At 47.7% G+C, this 23,297-nt stretch overlaps 8 protein-coding genes across 8 annotated transcripts; 3 read left to right on the forward strand and 5 right to left on the reverse strand.

Annotated features, from left to right (window-relative positions):
• Positions 1-880: 880 nt before the first annotated feature.
• Positions 881-1,337, reverse strand: N7500_003330 (putative copper resistance protein Crd2; the record flags this gene model as incomplete). The annotated part of the gene is made up of 3 exons (XM_056674476.1): positions 881-951; positions 1,018-1,113; positions 1,178-1,337. 3 exons carry the CDS (start codon positions 1,335-1,337, stop codon positions 881-883), a joined length of 327 nt encoding a protein of 108 aa, XP_056535001.1.
• Positions 1,338-2,503: 1,166 nt separating this feature from the next.
• On the reverse strand, positions 2,504-4,280 carry N7500_003331 (homeobox domain-containing protein; the record flags this gene model as incomplete). Its single annotated transcript, XM_056674477.1, has 4 exons — positions 2,504-2,742; positions 2,809-3,443; positions 3,504-3,641; positions 3,694-4,280. 4 exons carry the CDS (start codon positions 4,278-4,280, stop codon positions 2,504-2,506), a joined length of 1,599 nt encoding a protein of 532 aa, XP_056535002.1.
• Positions 4,281-8,079: 3,799 nt separating this feature from the next.
• Positions 8,080-10,343, reverse strand: N7500_003332 (THO complex subunit THO1/HPR1; the record flags this gene model as incomplete). Its single annotated transcript, XM_056674478.1, has 4 exons — positions 8,080-9,747; positions 9,801-9,919; positions 9,970-10,048; positions 10,104-10,343. 4 exons carry the CDS (start codon positions 10,341-10,343, stop codon positions 8,080-8,082), a joined length of 2,106 nt encoding a protein of 701 aa, XP_056535003.1.
• Positions 10,344-10,764: 421 nt separating this feature from the next.
• Positions 10,765-15,118, forward strand: N7500_003333 (RNA helicase aquarius; the record flags this gene model as incomplete). Its single annotated transcript, XM_056674479.1, has 5 exons — positions 10,765-10,973; positions 11,024-11,124; positions 11,174-12,950; positions 13,025-14,628; positions 14,697-15,118. 5 exons carry the CDS (start codon positions 10,765-10,767, stop codon positions 15,116-15,118), a joined length of 4,113 nt encoding a protein of 1,370 aa, XP_056535004.1.
• Positions 15,119-15,465: 347 nt separating this feature from the next.
• On the reverse strand, positions 15,466-16,554 carry N7500_003334 (PaaI family thioesterase; the record flags this gene model as incomplete). The annotated part of the gene is made up of 10 exons (XM_056674480.1): positions 15,466-15,535; positions 15,583-15,661; positions 15,732-15,750; positions 15,823-15,869; positions 15,930-16,001; positions 16,057-16,099; positions 16,207-16,272; positions 16,333-16,345; positions 16,424-16,464; positions 16,528-16,554. The coding sequence occupies 10 exons, from the start codon at positions 16,552-16,554 to the stop codon at positions 15,466-15,468; spliced, it is 477 nt and encodes a 158-aa protein (XP_056535005.1).
• A 209-nt stretch (positions 16,555-16,763) lies between these two features.
• On the forward strand, positions 16,764-18,271 carry N7500_003335 (TFIIH/NER complex subunit TFB2; the record flags this gene model as incomplete). Its single annotated transcript, XM_056674481.1, has 3 exons — positions 16,764-16,887; positions 16,941-17,028; positions 17,086-18,271. The coding sequence occupies 3 exons, from the start codon at positions 16,764-16,766 to the stop codon at positions 18,269-18,271; spliced, it is 1,398 nt and encodes a 465-aa protein (XP_056535006.1).
• Positions 18,272-18,624: 353 nt separating this feature from the next.
• On the reverse strand, positions 18,625-20,446 carry N7500_003336 (transcriptional regulator family TF; the record flags this gene model as incomplete). The annotated part of the gene is made up of 2 exons (XM_056674482.1): positions 18,625-20,305; positions 20,388-20,446. 2 exons carry the CDS (start codon positions 20,444-20,446, stop codon positions 18,625-18,627), a joined length of 1,740 nt encoding a protein of 579 aa, XP_056535007.1.
• A 398-nt stretch (positions 20,447-20,844) lies between these two features.
• Positions 20,845-21,966, forward strand: N7500_003337 (Aldo/keto reductase subgroup; the record flags this gene model as incomplete). Its single annotated transcript, XM_056674483.1, has 3 exons — positions 20,845-21,284; positions 21,337-21,876; positions 21,927-21,966. The coding sequence occupies 3 exons, from the start codon at positions 20,845-20,847 to the stop codon at positions 21,964-21,966; spliced, it is 1,020 nt and encodes a 339-aa protein (XP_056535008.1).
• Positions 21,967-23,297: the final 1,331 nt, after the last annotated feature.

Genomic DNA, 23,297 nt, shown 5'->3' on the forward strand with positions numbered 1-23,297 from the left:
CATTGACCATGCAGTGTATCGTTTGATGGATTTTTGGATTCGTGGAAGCTCTTTGGAAAACAGGGGGTTGGTTGTGGTGTGAGGGAGTTGAATCCTGGGGGAGCTTGTCAGCAGTGGTTGTGGGCCGCAGGCATCCGATCATACAGCGGGGTTTGCAACATACAGAAGAGCGCCCAATTTAGAGACCCTAAGAGAAACAGCCCGAGCAATACACGAAATTGAGATGAGTCCATCCCCGTAACTTTGTCGCTTCGTATTTCATTTGGGTCACTTCCGCTGTCGATCAGCCCGGGTTCCGCTGTGGCGGTATGTGGCAGCGGAAGAATACTGATCCGATGTGGCAGTGCAGAGAGCAAGTATAACCCATATTAGGTCTGGATGAACTATATCGCAACAGACTGATCCCATGGGAAATATAGATAGTAAAAGTACCAGCAAAAGTGTATGGGATACAAAACCCCTTCTCAACATATTACCGTTGATATGCATCTGCCCATTCCAAACAAGCTTTTTAAGGCTCGACACGTTGTACCAAGTCTATTTTAAGAAATATATTCCCATTTCAAATCCACCCAAGTCTATATCGATACCTATCAATGTACGCCGAGCAAATCTGGCCTACGTGTTACTCTGATTTCTTTCTTTGCACTTGAAAGATAATTACTGTAGTGAAAACCGGATAACATTAATGTCTCATTTCATATCGTTCAGTAGTTCCGTAGTTAATGATAAAGCAAGCCCCAAAGCACATATCAACCAGTACAAAGATGCCCAAGCCCAAGACGCCACTATCTCATCGAGGCGGAGATGAGAAAGAAAAATGCAATTATCGATGGCAGCAAAACCCTACCAAAGCAAATATAAAAGTAAACCGAGTCACTTAAGCACTGCCAGTGAAGTCAACCTCGAGGGCGGAATCAATAGCAGCAGCCTTCTCACAGGTGCAGGAAGCTAGTTTCAGAGGTTAGCGGTGAATTCAATACCACAAATCATATTAGACAAGGTACTAAAACTTACCCTCGGGACGGCTGCCACAGGCACAGGCCGCACCAGCGATAGGCTTGTTCTCGGTCACTGAGCGCTCACAGGTGCACTGGCCAGCTGGACGAGCGCCTATTTCAAACACGTTAGTATATATGTTTTGTTTCCAAATGATCAGAATAGTGGGACCACATACGGCATGAGCAGCGGGGACCAGATACGGTGTTCTCGGATGAAGCTTTGCTGCAGCTGCAGTGGAGAGCGCTCTGCTTGCCACAGGAGCACATCGCCTGGGCGGCACAGACGCAGGAGCCGTCTTGGGAGGTCTTGCAGCAGGTGGTAGTGGGGTGGACCATTTTGGCGGGTTGGTTTGATATGACGTAGTTTTTTGAGAATTGAGAGATGATGCTGATGAAGGCGAGGGATTTGCAAGTTCGCAAGATCGAAAATTGGAAGATATCGAAATTGAATTGTTTTTTGAGATGAGCGTGTTGGAGAAAACGAAAATCATACACTGCTTCTGGGATTTCCTTTATACTTATTCTGCATGCGTCAGAAGATGGTGATTATCAATTACTGGGATTTGATTGGTCTAAAGCAACGGTGTCACGTGGTATAGTGCTCTGTTTCGGTGGGCGCTGATTGGCCCATCGCGGAGACAAACAAATCCACGTCTCTTGAGTGGCTGGACAATCTGGCCTGACTGTGGATGTCTTGAGAAAGTAGGGAGGTGATTACTTTTGTTTCGATTCTGATTCGATGGCTAGGAACTGGATGACCAGGGCTACCTACCCAGGTATGTCGTTGATTGTGTTCGGGGAATTTGCATGACGCAAGGGAACTACTGTTTGGTTGCACCGGGAGCTTTGACATGGATGAGTCGAAGTCTGCTATTAGCATGGAGTGAAGAATCAGATATCATATGCTTATAGTGCTATGGAAAATGGAATTAAAGAAATGTCAAGGACAACTTGTTTATCATTTGGTGCCAGTGAATTGTAGACTTGATGGTCTGTCTGCTTCTAAACACAGTAGCATCTCTATACCATTTCAACCTTGGACCCCGAGGCTATGCAGCGAAATCAGAAAGAATTAAGATTAGACAAAGTGCCCCCCCAGATAATGGTCGCTAGATTCCAGACCAGATCAGACCAGGCCAGACCAAAAAAAAAAATCGCGACAAAAATGGGAACATGGTGAAAACAAACGAAGTATGAAAATGCAGGCAAGATAAAAGGGTTACAAAGATAGTTGATAACATAGGACACAAGAAGAAACCCCCCCCCAAGAAAACCCAGATACCAGTGACCAGAAATGATGAACGCTATGACGATGATTAATGATTAATACTCGCTGATATAGATCGCGGATCTTTGGTTAACCCAGCTAACCAGTTAACCAGAAGGTGAGGATGGGAGACGAGATGAAGATGAAGGAGATGTGGAAAGCAAAACAGGGGTATCGTATAGCAGACAAGTGGCAGCCGATTTTTTTTTTAAAGCCCACTGTCTCGAGCTTCCCTTCACTGCTGAATATAGTTGGGGTAGTTGTAAGATGGCTCCGAAGTTGGGAGGCTCAGAGTCGAGGCGTTTGCTTGTGTGTAGGGAATAGGTGTGCCCATTGGAGCTGCAGTAGCATCGTAGGAATATGGCCGATACTCCTGTGCTGCCGAGACTGGCAGGCTCTGCATGGTAGCCATGGGTCGACCTTGGGTTGGTAATTGAGAGCTCATCCCAAGGTTGTAGTTTTGTTGTTGGGGGCCTGTACGAAACCATCTTGTTAGGAAATCGTGTGGAGAATGTCGAGAGAAAGGGAAAATAGACTAACCAAGATTGTTCATATCGTAGGTGATATGTGGACCTTGAGTGTCTGTCGGTGACACCGAGCCTTCGAACGATTGATGTTGATCATAGGGTCCCATACCTGGATGACGGGGTATAGCGTATTCCATGGGTCGTCTCATATATGGTAGACCTGACTGATTTGGCTGCGGCCCCGCGAAGCGATTGTGCATAGGATACCCCGCATATGCCGACGGATGGGCCGATGCATCAGACAAGCTGCTTGATCTGGTGACTGGGTAATCGTTGCGGATGGTTCTATGTAAATCAGACATGGAGGCGGACGCAGCAGGACGGAACATCATGTTGGACTGAGACATGCTGTCATTTCGTCCAGTCGAGGACATGTAGGTTCCTGCTGTCGATGCAGAACTGAGAGGGGAGACAAGATATTCGTCTTCATTTGGTCGGGCGTAGCAATCGGTACGCAGTGTTCTCAAAGATCCAAAATCTGGATTTGGAGCGGCGTAGCCTTGTGGAGACGCCACTGGTGTGACACCTGATTGTTTGCCCTCGAAGGGCGTGCGCAGGACTTTTGTGGTATCGAAATCGTCAGGAAGGGCCCGAGATTTGAGCATTCTTTCCCGATCATTCGTAGTAAGACGCTTGAGCTTTGCTCGCCTGACAGCACATCCCACGTTAGTCCAAGAACAGACGATTCGAACTAGTTGAGCACCCTACCTATTTTGGAACCAGACTTGCACTTGACGTGGGGTCAACCCGGGGATTTCCCTCGACAGACGTTCTCGATGAGCTGCATCGGGATGTGCCTGGCGAGTAAACTCGCTCATCAGAAAGCGTGTTTGGTTATGTGTTAAACTATAGTTTTGTCAGCAACAATGCGCTATACTTCGGGTTCAGGCATTGATACCGAAAACGCTTCATCTTCTTCTTCTCCATGGAGGGTGATCTATTGTCGTCACTGCCGATCATATCCTTATCGTCATCAGGACTGATTGTCGATTCTCTTTCGTGGTCGTCTCTGGAATCATGGCCCGAAAACGATGAAACACCCATCTCTTCAGGATGCCCGTGCCCGACCAGGGGCTGAGCAGATGAAAAACCCCGCTGATTCAGACTCGGGATCTCCAACTTGACACGGGGAAGCATATCCTGTTTCGCCGCCTCCAACCGGTGGTTGACTGTCTCTCGGGAGACATCTCTCCCCAAGTACGGTGCTGAGCCCATGCTGACAGGCTGTGTCACGGGGTTATTCAAGGCGTTCTCAGCCTTATAACCAACCGGCTGCATCTCCACAGGACGGGCGGGAACGTGCACAGGAACAGGAACGCCAGGCTCCTCTTTCTTCTGCACAGATAACCGGGGTGATATAGTTCTGGGCCCTAAAGAGAGTTTCTCGCTGTTTCGGGCTGACAGGTGCGATGAAACTGCAGATAGGGGTGAAGGAACTGGTGAAGATAACGAAGGCAACCAAAGGCAAGGGCCGCCGACTGACATGGTAAGGGTCTAGTTTGGATATGGGTGTGTCTGTGTCTGTGTGTGTATATATTGCCCTTACCCTCGATATTCCAAAGCCAAAGACAAGGTCTTTGAAAAGGAAAAAGAAATCGAGTCCAAAAAGACTTTCAAGAGCAACAATAGGAGAAATTCTAGCCCAAAAAGGAAACGGTAGATTCCCCCGATATGAGACGTTGGTGGGTCTGGAAGTGCCGTGGAAAGGGTAAAAAAGATCAGGGTTTCTGCAATTAAAGGGTGAAGCTTCCAGACTTTCAGAGAAAAATAAGAAAGGAGATTAAAAGCGCCAAAATAAGAGGTGTGTCAGGTGAAGGGGAACCGGTGTGCTTTTTCCTAGAGGAGAAAAGGGAAAAACAAGGCCCAAACGAGGATACGTCAAGCGGGACAACTGTCTCCAGCCTTTTATTCCTTTTTTTTTTTTTTCTCGTTGGATCTGAGATCGGTTCCGATTGATGATCGTTACGCAGCTGGGCAGTAGCTATAAGATGTTAAGAAGCATCTCCACCAGAGTGAAAATGTGGTACCTGGGACACATAATGCCGCTAGACTAGGATCGTCCGGAGATATGTGAGGCAAATACATAGGTGTCTTGATAGCCAAGCGAGGAAACAGTGGGAAATACGATATTAAACGGAATGGCCCCCGGGGGTCCACTACTATGGTCCGATAAAATCCATACTCTATAGGAGTATATGTATATGCATACCGTTTCTATATATGCTTAGGTTAACGACATGAGAAATATCCAATTCCTCCTCACAAAAAGAAGATAGACAGATAGACCATACAATACACTAGCTCAAATCAATTCTCAGCGTGTGGACCGACAGGGTGTGAGACTAACATTGTACATGTATGTAGAAAGTCCACCAGATCATAGACTCAGCGAGTCCACAGATCAGCACCCGATCTATTTACCTGGATGAAGATCCTATACCAAACGGTCCATAGCGGCAGCCGTTGACCTTGGTAAAACCTCAGGTTACATATGGTATAGATGGTATACGATACAGATCGCTAGTATCAGTATCAGAAACTAAAAGGATCGGCTCGGAGAATAAATCGTAGCCTCCGATCCAATGCCTCTATCCGGCCTAAGGCCCTTTTCACCATTAGGCGTCCCTGGGTAGGTGATAGGAGATTTTAAGCAGAATACGGGGTAAGAGAAGAGCTACGGAGTTTGGATACATCTTCGTAACGGCCGAGTCTTCACAAAGTATGGATCTGTGGCGAATCTATTCCGGAGGGTCTAAGCTGAATGGCTGGGAAGGTCAACTCAGCTGGTGAAGGGAATGGGTCCTGCGGGACCCGTCATCCCAGAGAAAAGAAAAGGAAAAATAAAGGAGAGGCAAGGCTCTTACTTTTATATCTCTATTATTTTTATTTTTTTTCCTTCTTTCTTATGAGAGTAGATTGAAGAATATGGAGATGAGTAAACCGAAATTCTTGGGACCGTTACAGACGCATACCAGGCCATGTGGGAGGGACCAGTCGGCTGTGTTAGTGGCTGGGAGATCCATAAGCGGCACCATAAGCCGCTATCAAAGAGAGAGCCACTCAGCGAGCTGCCCGCCACTCCAATGCTTCGGAAAGAAGCGAGGTGGAGAGATTGGAAATGGAAAACATAATTAAAAAAATCTCAAATGCCGAAGTAATATGGAGAGGTATATTACCTGAAACTTCTCCGGTCTATCGGAGTGTATAACCTTTGTAGAGCCTCGTCCGACGGAATTTTCGATAGTTTTGTTCTACAAGCGGGCCCCATGAGAATGGGAATTAAGGGGGTTTTAGCGAAGAGAATTCCATGGCTCGGTAGTTGTCAAACGTCCCCTGGAAATCTCCACCATATGAAACACATCGAGTCGCAGGTGAAATGAAGTAAAACCTTAGGGCTACTGAAGAGCATCGGGTCGGATATCGGATATGTGACAAGACTTAGGGTTGGAACACAGTACATCTACAATCACAACACCACAGTGGGTCCGGAGGAGAAAACTCGGAGCCGTTAGCTTTTCGATCTCGGAGAGGCTCGCGGCCGAAATGACGATCAAGTCGATTTAGAGACCCTGAAAAAACAAGACAATCCCACCGTTGCACCGTATGATGTGTCCTTGTAATCTCCCTGCGGGGAAAGATCGAAACCATTACGGTACTCTCTCATACTTATTACCTGGGTAATATTCTCAATCTAGAAAGATTAAATGGGTGACGCAAGCCGATCTCTTGGCAAGAGTCTTTTTTCTTCTCTGGAATTAATATATATATATATATTATATATATTCCATATGGAGACCGTGTTTCGTACAATATATTATAAACAGTCCGGATCACTTGTCGAACATACAAGTCATGGTCTGAGATATGTATACGTTGTACATGGATGTAGACCTTCCCGGTCTGGAAAGAAATCGAACAATGCGGGTCACAGATAAAACTCGCTTCTGTATATCTGACGTCTCAAGGCATTCCAATCCACTCGGTACAATCTATACTCCGTAGTCCGCAGGAGAATATCGATTATTAGTCCCACTTATGGTCAGTGCATCAGATCGGACCACATGGTTATATACTTTTCCTCTCTGGTGGAGATCAAAGTCCACGCTTGCACCGATAGTGGTTCAGACGGTTGTACTTCCCATGTGGTCTTTTCTTTTCTTTTCTCTTTTTTTTTCAAGTGGGGAGTTATTGTACACTGAGCTCCAGACGATCAGTGCGCGATTTCTTCTTTGGGGGATGATTTGCTTCGCTTGCTCTTCTCGAACCCTATTCTGCTATATTGTATATTGCACTATATCCTCACGAACTACTCCATCGAAAGGATTTGTTTTCTACGAGAGAGAGAGAAAAAAAAAGGGGGGGCCAAACTAAATGAAGGGAAAGAAAAGTGCCCACATCTGCAACTAATGATTCGATGTTTTATGTTTTATCACGTGTACGGAGTACTTCAGGCTTTACTCCATAGTCTGTCTCCTTTTTTTTATTTGTTTTATTGTGTTTCTGATGAAGCCACTTAATCTTACCCTCGTTTCTCACTGATACACAAAATATGCATACATTAAAAAAAAATGGATGGAAAAAAGTGAAACATGGCTGCGACGCCAACGCCACTGAGAAATTAGCGAGTTCCGAAGCACATGGACAGAACGTGTACGGAGTATTCTTTAGCTACTTCATGCAGGAACCCTTTCAAGTCATTTGTATTAGAGTTGCCGATCAGAAGAATCTTGATCTCCACGTTAGCTAATTCATTTGAGGTCTCTTGGGATATGAACTTTCATCGCTTCTACTCCGTACTAGTGGCCCGCTTCCCGTAGAATGCTAGATTCGGTTCAAGTGCCGCGACTGGATTTGGGTTTTTTTTTTGTTTCGATTTAAGCGACATCCCTTTCCGATTCTGCTCCGATGGAGCCGGACTCTGAGGGAGTTTTTCTTGAAAAAGAAAAGGGCTCGTGAAATGACCCCCAATTAGGCCAGATAAAGGTTCAACTGTGCCTGCAGGGCTGACCTGGCACGCTGAGATTCGTATTCGAAAATAAAAAAGAATAATTCGAATGCTGAATCATCCTGTGTCGCGGATAACGCAGGTGCACGGATGTGGTAATCTCGCTCCCCGAACAAGACACTAACGGTGCTGGATGCATGAGATCCTGCAAGTTGCCTGGATAATCTGGATGTGGTCGCGGCGTGATTGCGACAATGCCCATTGGAGGATTTTCTCCGGACAAGAGGGGGTCAAAGCCATTGAGTATCCAACAGAATATCTTCAAGGCACAATCTGGCTTTAGGTGGCAGAGTTCTCTTTCGAGGCGCTAGCGGCGGCAAGTGCCTCTTCATTGTGATCGGTGCTTATGGCTTGTTCTTCGTTGATGACGTCTTTGTTCTCAACTTGCATTTCCTGGTCATCCGTGCTCTGGGGCAAACCCTGTGCACCTCCAGATTTGCCAGCTGGGTCGACTTTGCCCTCAACAGGTTCTTCGGATTCAGCAACCTCACCCTCAGTCGGCTGTTTGTCCTCAACGGGCTCTTCTGAATCAACAGGCAGGTCCTGACCACCATCAAGAGACTGGGGAAGATCCTTGACATCACCAGAGGAACTGATCTCATTGTTATCCTCACTCGCTGTAGTACCTTCGAACAAAACCTGTAGATTGCCCTCTCCAATTTTGTCGAATGCAGCGAGCTTTCCCTTCGCAGCAAGACGTAAGATACGCCAGGACTTGCTGGCTTTAGCACCTTCCGCAATCGCCTTGTCCTCATCAGTCATCGCCATATCGATGTCCATCTCATCATCCATAATCCCCTTCAAGAACGAGTCTGCGGAAGGAACGCTGTATCGGTCAGGCTCTTTGAGGCGCTCAATATTGGCCAGCGCCTCCGTGTCGGCAAGGAATTTCAAATCGAGAGAGCCCATCGGGGACGGACGAAGACGTTTGTTGGCATACGCTTTGGTGGCATGCTCGCGGGAAGCCGTATACTCCGTCGCCGAGATGGCCGGTCGTTCAATCAACGGACAGCCCTCGGCCTTCCACCGCACCCAGTTCTTGTCTCGAGACAGGACCGTATCCACCATGCGATAGTAGAACTTGCCTCCGGGCCCTTGCTGCAGATATTCCTCGATGCCTTTTCGCATGTTAGTCGCCCACTTGGTATCCTCTTCGTTCAAGGTGAACCCGTAGAGAACGGACTTGTTCGTCGTATCGGCTAGACGTGATTTGGATTTTGATGTGAGAGAAAGCAGAAAGTCGAGAAGAATGAGGGCTTGGACAAGAACATGTCGTCGGAAGGCAGTATCGCTGATTTCGAGGTCGAACAAATCCCGACTGGTCAAGTACTTCGGGTTGAAGCTAGTGGCGACCTCAGTACCATCCACGATGCGTTTGCGCTTGTTTGACTTGCGGGCATCTTCCGAGGCTCTAGCAGAGCTCTCGTTTTCCATCTCAGTGTTGATGTTCTTGAAGGCAGCCAGCGTCGCTTCCATTCCAGTCTTGAATGATGTGAACCGTTCAGCATCGAACATCTTGCTCGGTGAGGAGAAATAGGCCTGAAGACTCCAGAAAAGCGGATAGAGAGCATCCAAGTCGACATCGTCTGATTTATTCTCATCACCCGTAGAAACAAGAACCTTGGGCACTTTCGACGTTTGCTGAGAAGGGGTCTCAGCCTGGCCTGCCTCTGCCTCTCCAGGTGCTACGGGTTCAGTACTTTCAGTCATTGTTGTATCCTGCTCCTGCGTCTCGGTAGACCCTTTCGCAATTTCGTCAAAAGTCGTAACATTCTCAGAGTGGAACTCGCCACGAAGGTTAACCGAACTCTTGTCTCCCAGTGGGAAACTCTGGAAAAGATAGATAAACACCCGGCCACAGAATACTGTGTCTTCTGCGCGTGAGAGCCGGCGAAGAAGTTCGTTACATGATCGCAGAATAACTAAGCTTTTCTGTTTGAAATGTTTCTTTTGCAGGGTCAGCTTTGCAACAGATATAGTAGGTAAGGGGCTATGCTGACCTTGGTGTTCCTTTCCCTTCGAGACTCTAAGTAGTCAAACACCTTGCGGCAGCCATTGATGGTTTGACTATCCAAGAGCTCTTCAATGAGCCAGAAAATCAGACCGGGTTCGCATTGTTCTGGTGGTTATTAGAGACATATGGATTGCGGATGGAGTGCGGAGGCTGACCATTATCAGAGAAGATTGAGACAATGTCAAGGAGGTTCCAGATTTGAATGAAAGCAGGATCATCGATGGAAGTCGAAGCCTATGGTCAAATGTTAACAATGCTCTGGGGACTAGCGCTGTGTACGGAACCGTACCAAGACGCGATAGAACTTCTCGCGAAACGCGATTTCCACAGCTGCAACCTTGGTCTGCGGGCTTAAATGATTTGTAGCCTTGATATCCTCAGATCCCAATTGCCATATCGATTCACCCAGGTGTGTTTCGGTCAAAGGGGGTTCAATCTGCTTGTCGGCCTTGACCTGCGCGGCGCGATCCAGGAGACTGTCGACTAGTATTTTGTAGACCTGGACACCGGCAACGTCCTCGTTTGCCATTTTATGAATTGTCTACCCCGGCACCTGTGTAACGGACCTTTGTAAGGGACTTGTGAGGGGTTGTCGCAGGGTGTCGCCTCGGAGTGTTGTCTCGAGCGTGTTCGTAGGCGCCTTCTCGAAGGTGTTTTTAGGGGGTCGTGGTCTGATTCTTGATCGCAGTTGTCAAGTTCTTCTCAAGCGTATCTCCAATCGTCCCTCGAAGACGGATAACAAGAGAAAGAAGAAAGCTTAGATGGGTGTAGAAAGGAGGGAAACAAAGTGACTGGAGTGATTGAGGACTGCGGCTCGGCGGGACTCAAAGCCAAGACTTTTTGGAAAAAGCTCCCCCAGCTTCACCAATTCAGATGTTCCCGACTGCGTCAATCCACCCCTCCTTGACCAACCCCAATCTATTAGGTTAAGGAAACTTTTGACTCCTGCGATGGCGCAGAGTCTCGAATCCAGGCCTACAGTGGTGGACTTTCGTGAGGAAAGCCCGTGGGTGCAGCTAGCCAAGGCCCACTGGCTGAACACGAAGGTCCGTAAGGCCAAACCAGATGTCATCAAAAAGCAATTGTGGGATCCTTTGGAAGCAGAGGCCTTCCACAGTCGCTCGCTATTGATTCTAGAGAATTTGAACATTCTTGAGAAGTATGTTCTCTCCAGTCATGCCTACAGGGCTAACGCTAACTGTGTTCCAGGTTTCTTTGGCCGACTTACACAGAGGATGCATCTAATCATCATGTACTGTTGATTGCATTGATTGTCAGCGTGAAGCATCGCGAGCACTTGCCGATATGGGGTGAGTCAATGCGACGAGATCTATAATGCGGCAAAGCTGACAATGGCAGATATCTTCTCCGACCGTGCCGATGATTTCTCCAATCTCTTTCACCGTATTCTCTCGATGAGCATTGATCATTCGCTTTTAACCCGCTCTCGGCTCTCTATCATATCGTTTATCATCAGCGCCTTCCAGTCGCTTGAGAATATCCTGATCCGCAAAGAATGCGCGCCTCTCGTTTCCATCTCGGTTTGGCACAACTTAGCTAGCGAGGAGACGCGAGATCGTATCATTGCAAAGGCCCCAACACTGAAGAAGGCATGGAGAGCCTCTGTGAAGCGATACGAGGCTGGAGATGAAGCGGCGAAAGCAAAGATACGATTCGAACGTTCATGGCTATACACACTGCTCTTGGATTTCCTTCATAGGTTGAACGGACCCGAAAAGGACCAAGCTGATAACTTGCTATACTGTGAACGTTTTATTGAGCTCTTAGTTGATCTTGAAAGTCAGCTTCCCACTAGGCGCTACGTCAACACATTGTTGAAGGACCTCAACCTTTTATCGATTATTCGCCTTTCACAGCTCTACCGTGTGCCTGATAACGCACTTCTTCGCGACTTTCACGGCCTTCTCAAACATTTCATCGAATTTGCAATTGACGATTACTCTGGCGAGGCTCTTTCTCCGCAGGGAGTCTACGACCTACATTGCCGGGAATTGGCCCAGCTGCAAAGAACCTCAATGAAATTCTTCAAAGACAAGCTCATGATCCTTGCGTTGTCCAATATGGGGTCAATTGAGCAGCGCGGGGATCTAGAGAGCCAGCTATCTTCTCTAGACGAGTCGGAACTCCAGAGCCTTTGCTCTCACCTAGGATTCCGCACAAGCTACCCGAAGGCGTCACATGTTACTCCAGACCGTCAGTTCTATCTGGAAGTTTTGGCGTCTTCTTATGAACGCAAGGTACCCTTCCAAGAAGCTGTGGAGAAGCTGAGTCCACTTCCGACGGAAGAAACCCTCTACGACCCGGCCTTGTTGAGGAATGAGACATACGACGGATCGAGGCCTCTGGCAATCCCAAAGTTGAATCTCCAGTATCTGAGCCTCGGAGATTTCCTTTGGCGCTCCTTCCTCCTGTACCGATCAGAAGCATTCTTCCAAATCCGTAAGGACATGGAGTCCCTCGTCAAACGCATGAAACCAAAGGCAGCACGTGATGGAAGCATCAACTTTGAGGGGTTCTCTCGAATGGCTATTCCAATTTCAAAGCCTGCCATCATTGATGTCGCACCGCCAAAGGTCGGAGCCACAAACCCGGCTTTTGTTCGAGCCGAGATTGCGATCGAGGTGGGAAGACTTGCAGATAATGTTAGAAGAGAATGGGACTCACTCCGTCCAGATGACGTTGTTTATCTTTTGGCGGTCCAGCCCAGCTCGTCGCAGTCGGAACAAGGCGCATCTGAAGCCCCTCGGATGACCCATCTTCGAACGGCAGAGATCGTACAGGTCCTTGACGAGCAAGGCCGCGCATTGCGACAGTACCCTGGCCAGGCAAATGGCTCTCAGTCCAGGGCACGATCAAGGAGATTGATCGTCAACCTAGATGCGGCTGCATTTAAAGCCGACAAGGACCAGCAGGCCCACGGCAAACCGGAGATTTACCCCCTTATCAACGTGATTGCACGGAGAAAGGGCAGAGAGAATAACTTTAAATCAATTCTCCAGACGATGCAAAAGCTTATTGTTTCTGATATGACGCTACCTTCCTGGCTCCAGGACATCTTCCTGGGCTATGGAGATCCCGCCAGCGCTCGATACACGCAACTGCCAAATAGACTGAGGTCTGTCGACTTCCGAGACACATTTTTGGATTGGTCTCATTTAGTGGAAAGTTTCCCGGGAATTGAACCTTCAGGGGCCGAGAACGCCAGCTTTGGACCCCCTACGTTATTGAATACGTCAATCAAGAGCCTGCAGCAGATCCTCACGCGCCAAAGAAGCGACGTAGGGAACAAGCTGCAGAGGCAGAGTTGACGCCTAGCAGTATGCGTGTTTCCACATACAAGCCGCCAAACCCTGGCCCCTACCCCGTCGACGCTCCCAAATTGAACAAAATCCGTTTCACTCCCGCTCAAGTGGAAGCCATCGCATCTGGAACGCAGCCGGGACTCACCGTCATTGTGGGACCCCCTGGTACTGGAAAGACTGATGTCACCACGCAGATCATCAACAACATCTATCACAACTTCCCTAATGAACGGACGCTACTCATTGCACACAGCAACCAAGCCCTCAATCAATTATTTCAAAAAATCATTGCCCTAGATATTGATGAACGGCACTTATTGCGATTGGGTCACGGCGAGGAAGAATTGGATACTGATTCCAACTACAGCAAGTATGGACGAGTTGAATCCTTCCTTGACAATCGCAATTACTATTTGTCAGAAGTGATGCGCTTGGCAGCATCGATTGGAGTCGAGGGTGCGCATGGAAATTCATGCGAGACCGCAGGCTACTTCAATACAGTTTACGTGCAGCCAGCGTGGGCCAAATTCTGGGATCGAGCCAATTCTGAAGGAACATCAAATGAAGAGATTGTCGCATCCTTCCCGTTCCACTCATACTTTGCAAATGCCCCCCAGCCCCTATTCGAGGCTGAAGCCGCGAAGGAGGTGATCATCGACACTGCTGCAGGTTGCCAGCGTCACATTGCTCGAATCTTCACTGAGTTGGAAGACATCCGGCCATTCGAGATCTTAAGACAACCTCGCGATAAAGCGAATTATCTCCTCGTGAAAGAGGCCCGGATCATCGCGATGACCTCGACCCACGCAGCTATGCGTCGGCAAGAAATTGCCGACCTAGGTTTCCACTACGACAACGTGGTCATGGAAGAAGCCGCGCAGATTACTGAAGTTGAGAGTTTCATCCCCAACGCTCTGCAAAACATGAAGGACGGTGAACTTCCTCTCAAGCGTGTTGTTCTTTGTGGTGATCACTACCAGAACTCACCCATCATTCAGAACATGGCTTTCCGTCAATATGCCCACTTTGAGCAAAGTCTCTTCTTGCGACTGGCACGACTGGGTGTTCCGGTCATCAACTTGGACAAGCAGGGACGTGCACGACCTAGCATTGCAGAGCTCTTCCGCTGGCGGTATAAAGAACTCGGAGACCTTCCAGTGGTCGAAACTGCCCCCGAGTACCAGCAGGCCAATGCCGGTTTCCAATTCGACTACCAGTTCATCAATGTCCCAGACTACCAGGGTTCTGGAGAGCGAGAGCCGACACCTCACTTTATTCAGAATTTGGGTGAAGCGGAGTACGCAGTGGCCATTTATCAGTACATGCGACTTCTGGGCTACCCTGCGTCTCAAATCTCGATCTTAGCTACATATGCTGGGCAGACGGCTTTGATTCGGGATGTATTGAGTCACCGCTGTGGCAAGAACCCCATGTTTGGAATGCCCAAGATTGTGACAACGGTGGATCGTTACCAGGGAGAACAGAATGATTGTGAGTTGACTCCCTCCCAAAGCGTGTTTATGCAGCACAAAACGTTGCAATAGCTAACAGTTTTCAAGACGTAATCCTTTCTTTGACCCGAACCCGCAGCGTTGGATACCTGCGCGACGTCCGCCGCCTGACTGTAGCTCTCTCCCGCGCACGACTGGGCTTGTATATTCTCGGCCGACGGGAAGTCTTTGAGTCGTGCTACGAACTCAAGCCCGCATTCGATCTTCTTCTGCAACGACCGGATAAGCTCATGCTCGCGCCTGGCGAGATGTTCCCGTCGTCGCGGGAAGCGAACGCCGTTATCGAGGGCACACCGATGGAGAGCGTTGAGCACCTCGGACAGTACGTGTTTGAGATGACGCAGGCCAAGGTTAAGGCTATGGGTGATGGAGATATCACCATCGAGGACGCGGCGCCGGCTGGCGAAGATGCCTATTTGGACGAGGATGAGGCTATGGGAGTGGATGATGAAGACGAAGATATTGTATGAGATGTTCCGCAAGCTAAAATGGCACAGCAATACTCAATAAAGGACTTGGTTAAGACTCCACAAATTTTGCTTCTTTGCATTCTCTGGGAGGCGTTGAATGTGCGATTCATTCTAGAATTTCTAGGGTTATCTACTACATAGTAACATTTGGTAGTTGAGATGAACATGAAAATTCTGGTCTCAGATAGAAGGGTATAGTATAATTTGAGGATATGAGCAGACCTGTTGCTGCAGTGTCGACTGATTTCAGTTTTCTCCAGCTGTCATTCTCAATAACTTCTGGTAGATACGAGACTTGTTCGACCAAAGCGTTTCGATTTCCTCAATCTTAGCACCCACTTTCGCCCTCATTGGTCCTTGTGCTTGTTCATTTCTTCCACGATGTTATTTGGGTCTTTCCAAGCCTGGGCCACATATCTAAGCGGCATTAGCAGTTAATTTGGGTAACAGGATAGGGTACACACTTCGTGTGGCTTCCACGGGCAACGACATGACCGCTGGAGTTCGTGAACTGGATGTTCGTGAAAGCAAGGGTCTTGCCAACTAAGCGCGGCTAGTCAGATGATGACCAACAGATTAAGCAAAAAAGGCGTGTAGAGATTAGGTGACGTACATTTATCACAAGTCACCTCCTAATGTCGAAAATTAGTACACGTTTGGGAAGATTGGGATAGAGAGATATAGCAAGATGAAGAAAGACATACGGCCAAGATGCGGTCACCAATTTTCCCACCCGAGTTCAAGTATGTGACTTGAGAGGATTGGATTAGAAACGGAGAATTCAGATGTTATAGCCATCTTATATACTTACCATTTAGGTCCGTCGAGACACCTGTCGCAAACAAGCCACGAGATGCCACGGCCAACGAGCCTCCAAGGTCCACTAGAGCAAATTTTAGCCAAAAGATATAGGTTTTGTCCACGTACAGGGATCTTACCCATGCTTGCAATGGTGCCTCCATGGAGGATATTCAAGCGATTCTAAACGACACGGACGTTAGAGAAGAACGTTCCATGTGCGAAACTGGGTCTTTGAAAAAACCCCCAAGAATGTTCGCTAGAGACACTTAGATCTCAAAGAGACATACTGTATGCTCCTTCTGAATATCCAGCTCAAAGTTGACTACACCGGGCCTGGCTGCTGTAACACGGAGCTATTGTAGATATCAGTGAAAACGTAAAGGTAAATATTAGAATAACTGACCCAGGCTTACATTATTCAGCAGCCTACAGCCAAATTGAAGTGAGATGTTAGTTTTTCTCTAATGCTTGAGAGACAGAAGCAAGTTGGGACGCATTTCATACCGCGGCTCCAGACCCGAGGTAGCTCGGAAGGACTCCCACACCTATAGATAGTGACATGCATTAGTAGGAAGTGAAAGACGGACTATCAAGACCCTGATAATTACCGAGCGGACAAATTTAAGAGAAGCCATATCTCAAATGTGACAAATGTCTTGGAGAGGGAATCATATAGGGGAGTGCCAACAAGTCCAACGTACTTGACCCGGCGATTCGGGAGCATCTCGGGAGCTGCATTTTATGGCCGCTCCGGTCACCGTACAAGCGTCATTTCATCCAACCACTTCACCTAGGCACTTTATTGTTTTCAGTTGCTTGAGAACTTGGTTTCTCACAGCTAACTATGGCAAGTGCAACATCCCGTCCCCTGGAGTACCTGGAGGGGCTTCCCGGGACGACTTTTTATAAATTATACCAGCAGCCATCTACAGCCCTTGCGATCTTCCGGCGCATGTTGCCTGATTTAGGTATGTTGAGCTCACTCGCACGGCAGGGCACTTTGTGCTAACAGTGAGTATAGCAAAATGCTTTGTAATGGCCTTACTCTACCTAAAAGACCCTCTTCCAACAGCTGATCTGGAAGTTTGGGTCAATTCAGAGAGCAAGAAGTGAGTGACCTACCTGATAGGCCTCGCCCCAGTCAATACTGACGATGTTCACACAAGGGAACGGGATAATGCGCTTTCAATATTGGGTCGACTTCACATACTATCTACGACCCTCACAAGTGAAAATGTTCGTGCGTACATGGTCACCAACCCATTCGCTGCTTCGCTTCGACAAGCTCTGATGGGCGCCGAGGACTCTCACTCTTTCGGTGTATTCTCTCAAGCCCCAGAACATACCCTGACTTCGATTGCCGATTTGGACGAATATGCTCGACGGCAGTGGGAAGGTGTGATGGGGTACATGGTTGGAACGAGTGCCTTGAGTGGACAGCGCGATGCGGTTAATTTGAGCAAGGGTGTCAAACAGCTTCTCCAAGCGGGACACCTAGTTGAGATCCGAGGCAACCGTGTTGACATTACCAAAGACGGGTTCGGATTTGTGCTCCAGGACGTGAACACACAAGTCTGGCATATCTTGATTCTTTATGTCGAGAGCGCCGAGGCCATTGGAATGGATAGCGTTGAAGTTCTCTCGTTCCTGTTCCTTCTGAGCAGCCTGGAACTTGGATCATCTTACGATAAGAGCCACATGACACCCAACCAACTTCGCACTCTCACGGACCTCGCCGATTTTGGTATTGTTTACCAGGAAGACGCCGACGCGACGCGCTTTTATCCTACGCGTCTTGCAACTACACTTACATCCGACTCGAGTGCCCTGAGCAACCCTGTCACGGGTTCTCTCACTGGCCCAGCAGGGCCGTCTGGTGGCACTGGCTCCGGGTTCATCATCATCGAAACCAACTACCGACTCTATGCCTACACATCGTCACCCCTACAAATATCCCTGATCTCCCTTTTCACAAACCTCAAATACCGCTTCCCCAATCTAGTCACCGGCAAAATTACTAGACAGTCTGTCCGCCGAGCCATCGAGATGGGAATCACTGCCGATCAAATAATCTCATACCTATTATCGCACGCACACCCACAGTTGCGGAAACACAGTGCTGCTCAATCCAATGGCAAGGGTGTCCCGGCATCTGTCCTCCCGCCTACAGTGACAGATCAGATCAGACTGTGGCAGCTGGAGCGCGACCGTCTCCGGGCCACGGCGGGCTTTTTTGTTCAAGGACTTCACCAGCTTGACCGAATATCAGGCTCCTTGCCAATATGCAGCGGAGATTGGCGTGTTAGTTTGGAAGTCAGATCGGAAGCGCATGTTCTTTGTCACGAGGCATGAGCAGGTAGCTGCATTCTTGCGGAGTCAAAAGGTAGGAGGGAAGTAACATAGTTATGCAAGGCATAGGACTTCCATCATTACGAAATTGGAAGATCAGGCAACAAGGCCTGTCGGGTGTTATGGATAATGGAAAGCATCTTACGAAATCACGACCCATGGCCGTTTACACGGCTGTGATATAAAATTGTACAATAAACAATGAAGGAAAATTATGCTCAAAAGAAAATGCAGCCTAATCGAAAGAAAGCCACTATCTGCTACACATACCTCCAGACCTTCCATTCAACCTATAAATCACACCCTTAGGCGCAGGTTACATACATTCATTACCATTGCAATGTATACCTTAGCAATTATACACTAATCTTCCGCGTAAAAGTCATCCACTCACCACCTAAAACCTTCCTCCGATAGCTAACATAAGTATGCCCAGAAATATCGTCCGGCAGAAGAATCTTAACATCCGAGACCCTCGCCTCGGCTGGCACCTTCGGCACAAGTAATTCTTCGTGCTTGGGCAGAATATGCCCTACCGAAGAATGAACAGACATATTATCAGCATAAAAGTCCCCCTCTTCAACCTTAATAATCTCCTCCAAAACATCTGCCAAAAGCGAACCGTTCCACAGCCCTTCCCGATGCGGCGCAGCCCTCAACGCCCTCACAGCTTGCCGCCGGAGCCGCGGAACACGACATTTAAGGGCCGTGTAGTATATGGGCGGAATGTACCCCATCTCAACGGTGAACCCGTTAGCAACACAGTCCGGTGACTTCAGGTATTGGTTGAGTGTGGGGGCCTTTTCGAGGAGTTCTAATAAAGAAGCTTCCAGAATCACGTTCAAGTCGGACATTGTCTTGAAGTTCTGGAAGATGGCTTTCAGGTCTTCGGGTGCGTTATCTAGCTTCGAGATATCCTCTTTGCGAAAGACCGTTGATGACCAGATTCTCCATATGTCGAGGAAGCTGGTCATTATTTTGATGAAGTTATCGGTATAAGAGTCAAAGATAAGCTCGGATTCGGTGCCTTCTGGTGAAAGGCAGACTGAGGCCATTATTTCCGCCATTTCGTGGTACACCCGTAGAAGGAGGTAGCCCATTTGATCCTTCCCTGATATCTTGCTGGTTCTGAGGCGTGCGACTGTGACGGTGTATGTTTTGCCCCAGCGAGATAGGTCTGCAAGAATTCTGCTTTGGGTGTTGAGCATTTGTTGCTTGTTGGTTGGTGCCTGGGGTGCGTGGTGGTCGCGGTAATGCTTTTCTAGACAGTGGATTCTGTTCAGAAGGTCATCTAGACTGCGTCTTGCTTCTAGAAGCGAGCTGAATGTATAAGGGAGACGGGTAGATAGCGGGTCTTTTGTTACAATATACATGTGTGAAGCCACATGGCCGAACATGGCCGCTTGAATGCCCAGTCGGACATAGGCGTCGACTAGGGCATTGTAGGCAAAGTCTTCATCGGGAGACAGAGTGGTAGGCATCATGGATGACGGAGGACGTGGTGCGGATATGTCGGAGAGGAGCTTCATGCCATACTGGAGATGCGCACCTGCCATCTGATACTGCCCACGCATGTATTCTAGGGTAATAAAGAGCATGCATGTAATCAACGCTACTCGGAGAGAGTACCTATTGTTGGTTACATTAGTGCGTAGGTGCTGAATTGCTTTGTTATATTGCCGAAGAGTGAAACATTCTTCGTCGTATTTAGTCAGCGTGGTGGTAGATTGGTGCTGGAACCGATGCGTGGATGACACGGCAATGACAGCGTGGCGCACAGCAGGTTCCTGTGCACTAGCTTGGAAGATCAATGTCTCCCAGAAGTCAGATGGAAATAAACCGGCGAACTTCTTTGCAGTTCGTTTGATTAGCCAGTCGAAGCACAGTTGTTCCTCGTGGCTGAGGTTGCCGACTGGAACCGGTGTGCAATAGGTTGATAGATCACGGTTGCCATTTGGCTGACCGTAGGGACTTCCGCCTCCCCCCAGATGCCATAGCCATCGCAGACACGGCCGGTTGATACACAGCGTCGACAAGCTGGTCGGCCTTCGTCACATTTGACCCGGCGAATTCTTGATCTAGTTAGAGAGTGCTAGAATGTGGATGGAAAAATACTTACTTGCATGTCTTGCACCCTGTTTTGGCCTTTTTGCGGGATAATGGGACGTGCCCGTGCATATTAGCAGTGGAGGAACAAGTGAACATAACTCTCACGCCGAGAATACATAAAATGGATTCCGAGGTCCTTGGCGTACTTGGCAGATTTTCGGAGTTAACCTCTAACTGCGACAGGATCTGATTGGCCAGCTCGCTTTTGAAGCATTTTAATTGGCTGGTTATTGAAGACCCATAGATCGTGGGTGCCAGGTAGATATCGACTTGAATGTTAATGAATGACGCACCTTGTAATGGACTCGGATGGAGTTAAGATATTCGGTGCTAGCATTGAGGAGAATGGATTCTTCATGATATAAATAGTCCTGTTAGTACCGATGTTTTTGTCTTCACAATTCCCAAGATTCTATTTCTACTGTTTACATCTTGTTCTTCGGATTCTATTTGATACCATCCCAGCCATGTCTCTTCCCACTCGACCTCTTGGCCGTAATGGCCCTCAAGTTCCTGCAGTTGGTCTCGGGCTTATGAGCCTCGGCAGTATCTATGGAGACGCCGGTTCTCTCGAAGACAAGGTAGCTTTCCTTGAGCATGCCCATGCGATCGGTGCGCGATTCTGGGATACAGCCGACCTGTACTTTGACAGTGAAGATGCAGTAGGGGAGTGGGTGAAGAAATCAGGAAATCGCAAGGATATCTTTTTGGCCACAAAGTTTGCGATCCAATTTGATACCGCCACGGGTATTCAGACACTCCGCTCTGACCCCGAGTATGTCAAGGCTGCTTGTGAGAAAAGTCTGAAGAAGCTGGGGGTTGAGAAAATTGATCTTTACTACTGCCATCGAGTTGATGGCGTAACACCTATTGAAAAGACCATTGAGGCTATGGTTGAGCTGAAGAAGTGAGTCATATCCCCTCATATGAAGAGACTCAAGTCACCGATACATTATCAGGCAAGGCAAGATCAACTATCTTGGATTATCTGAATGTTCTGCTGCAACTCTGCGCCGTGCCCATGCTGTTCACCCTATTGCCGCATACCAAGTGGAATACAGTCCATTCGCTTTGGACATTGAATCACCCACCGCCGATATTTTGACCACCTGCCGTGAACTTGGTATCTCTGTCGTTGCCTATAGTCCTGTTGGCCGAGGTATCTTGACTGGCCAGATCCAATCGTTCTCCGATATTCCTGAAAATGATTTCCGCCGCATGCTCCCCAAGTATGCACCGGAACATTTCCCAAAGATCCTCGAACTAGTTCAGGGGTTGAGAGATGTTGCCAACGATCATGGTAGCACTCCAGCCCAAGTTGCCATTGCATGGCTTCTTGCTCAGGGCTCTGACATCATTCCTATTCCCGGCACAAAGTCGATCAAGAATCTTGATGAGAATACCAATTCCATCTCTCTTCATTTGACGGATATTGAGCTGCATAAGATCCGGGCGTTGATCGAACGGACTGAGATCCCTGGATCGCGGTATCCTAATGTGTGAGTTTGTCCATGTAATTCAAGTTGACATGTTGCTAATATCATTTCAGGATGATGGGAAGCGTGTTCGGTAATACTCCGCCACTATAGGTTTGACAGTTCCTCCTTTGATTTAGTTCAAAATACTTCGCTCTGATCTATAATGTATTATGTTTGTTTGGTTTTGTGATGTATTTTTGGCTGATGTCATATTCCTCAGACATCACAAGAGGCCAATGAATTGAAGTACACAAGAATGAGACGGGGCCAAAATTCAACTACTCGGTACCCAGGGGGAATTCTACTGAAGATTCCCAAAATTTCCAGGGTGTAAATTTGGTAGGGGCTTAATACCCTATGAACATAAGTAACCGTCTATTTTGCCTCAATCAGGTTGTCCATACTTTAGAAGACAAAGCACAGAATAATTTCTCATTTGAGTTGGAAATTTCCAGTACATCCATGCATTGTGGGAGGTATGGCTGCCCGAGACCATCCTGTTCGCAGGGCCTTTCGCTTGAATATCTCTCTCTCTAGTCATGATCTTTCCCCCGGATTTGCCATCTTTTCAAGTTTCTTTGCGCTATTAAGCCATGAACGCCAGGACCTACAAGTGATATTCAAGTAAACATTTTGCAAGTTACCAAATATAAATTTGAGTTTCTTCACACGGGTTATTCTTGAATCATTCAATTTATAGAGACATTTCATTGGTTACTTCGCGGTAAATCCATTCCAAGACGGAGAGAGCCGTGTCGAAACTAAAATTTCAAGGTTTTCATACATTACATCATGTGTTATATCAGGCCTTCGTATATCGTTTGAACACTTAAAAATATCAAAAGTACGTACATTAATATGTACTAGAATTGCCCAATCAATGTAAATTCCGTAAATTGATATTGACCAATCAAATCCAAGCGATGTCGGTATACTTGTAGTAAAATATCAGAGCAAATCTTACACGCATATGAAACCAAGTCTAGGCAGGATTGTTCCGGATATTGGGCCAAATACCGAAAATATCAAGTAACCAGAAGCAGTGCACTGACCTTATAGTGACTAATTGGGGTGAAGCACAGCATTATGTACTCCGAATAAACGATGATCAGCATGTCTTCAGCATTATCTAGGTTATGCCGATCAATCCTACAAGCGTGGGATGTACAAAAAGTGACCAATCGACAACAAGTCTTCTATTACTTCCTCACCAACGACTTGCTTACAACCAAGTAGAATTATTTCTCTATGGGAGGTCAATGCAACTTGTCACTATGGGTTGCCGTGTTAGCTAAGACGATTTGCAGAACGGGATCTATTGCCACGTTGTATGAAACCTCTGAATAATCCAGATCTAGGGCCGATCAATCCTGCGATTGTCGAATGAACCAAAAGTGGCCAATGGACAACACGTTCTTCGTTACTTCCTCGCTGAAGAACTT

Source organism: Penicillium coprophilum (assembly GCF_028826855.1).
Source record: "Penicillium coprophilum strain IBT 35676 chromosome Unknown utg000002l_segment0_segment1, whole genome shotgun sequence".
Classification (NCBI taxonomy): domain Eukaryota; kingdom Fungi; phylum Ascomycota; class Eurotiomycetes; order Eurotiales; family Aspergillaceae; genus Penicillium; species Penicillium coprophilum.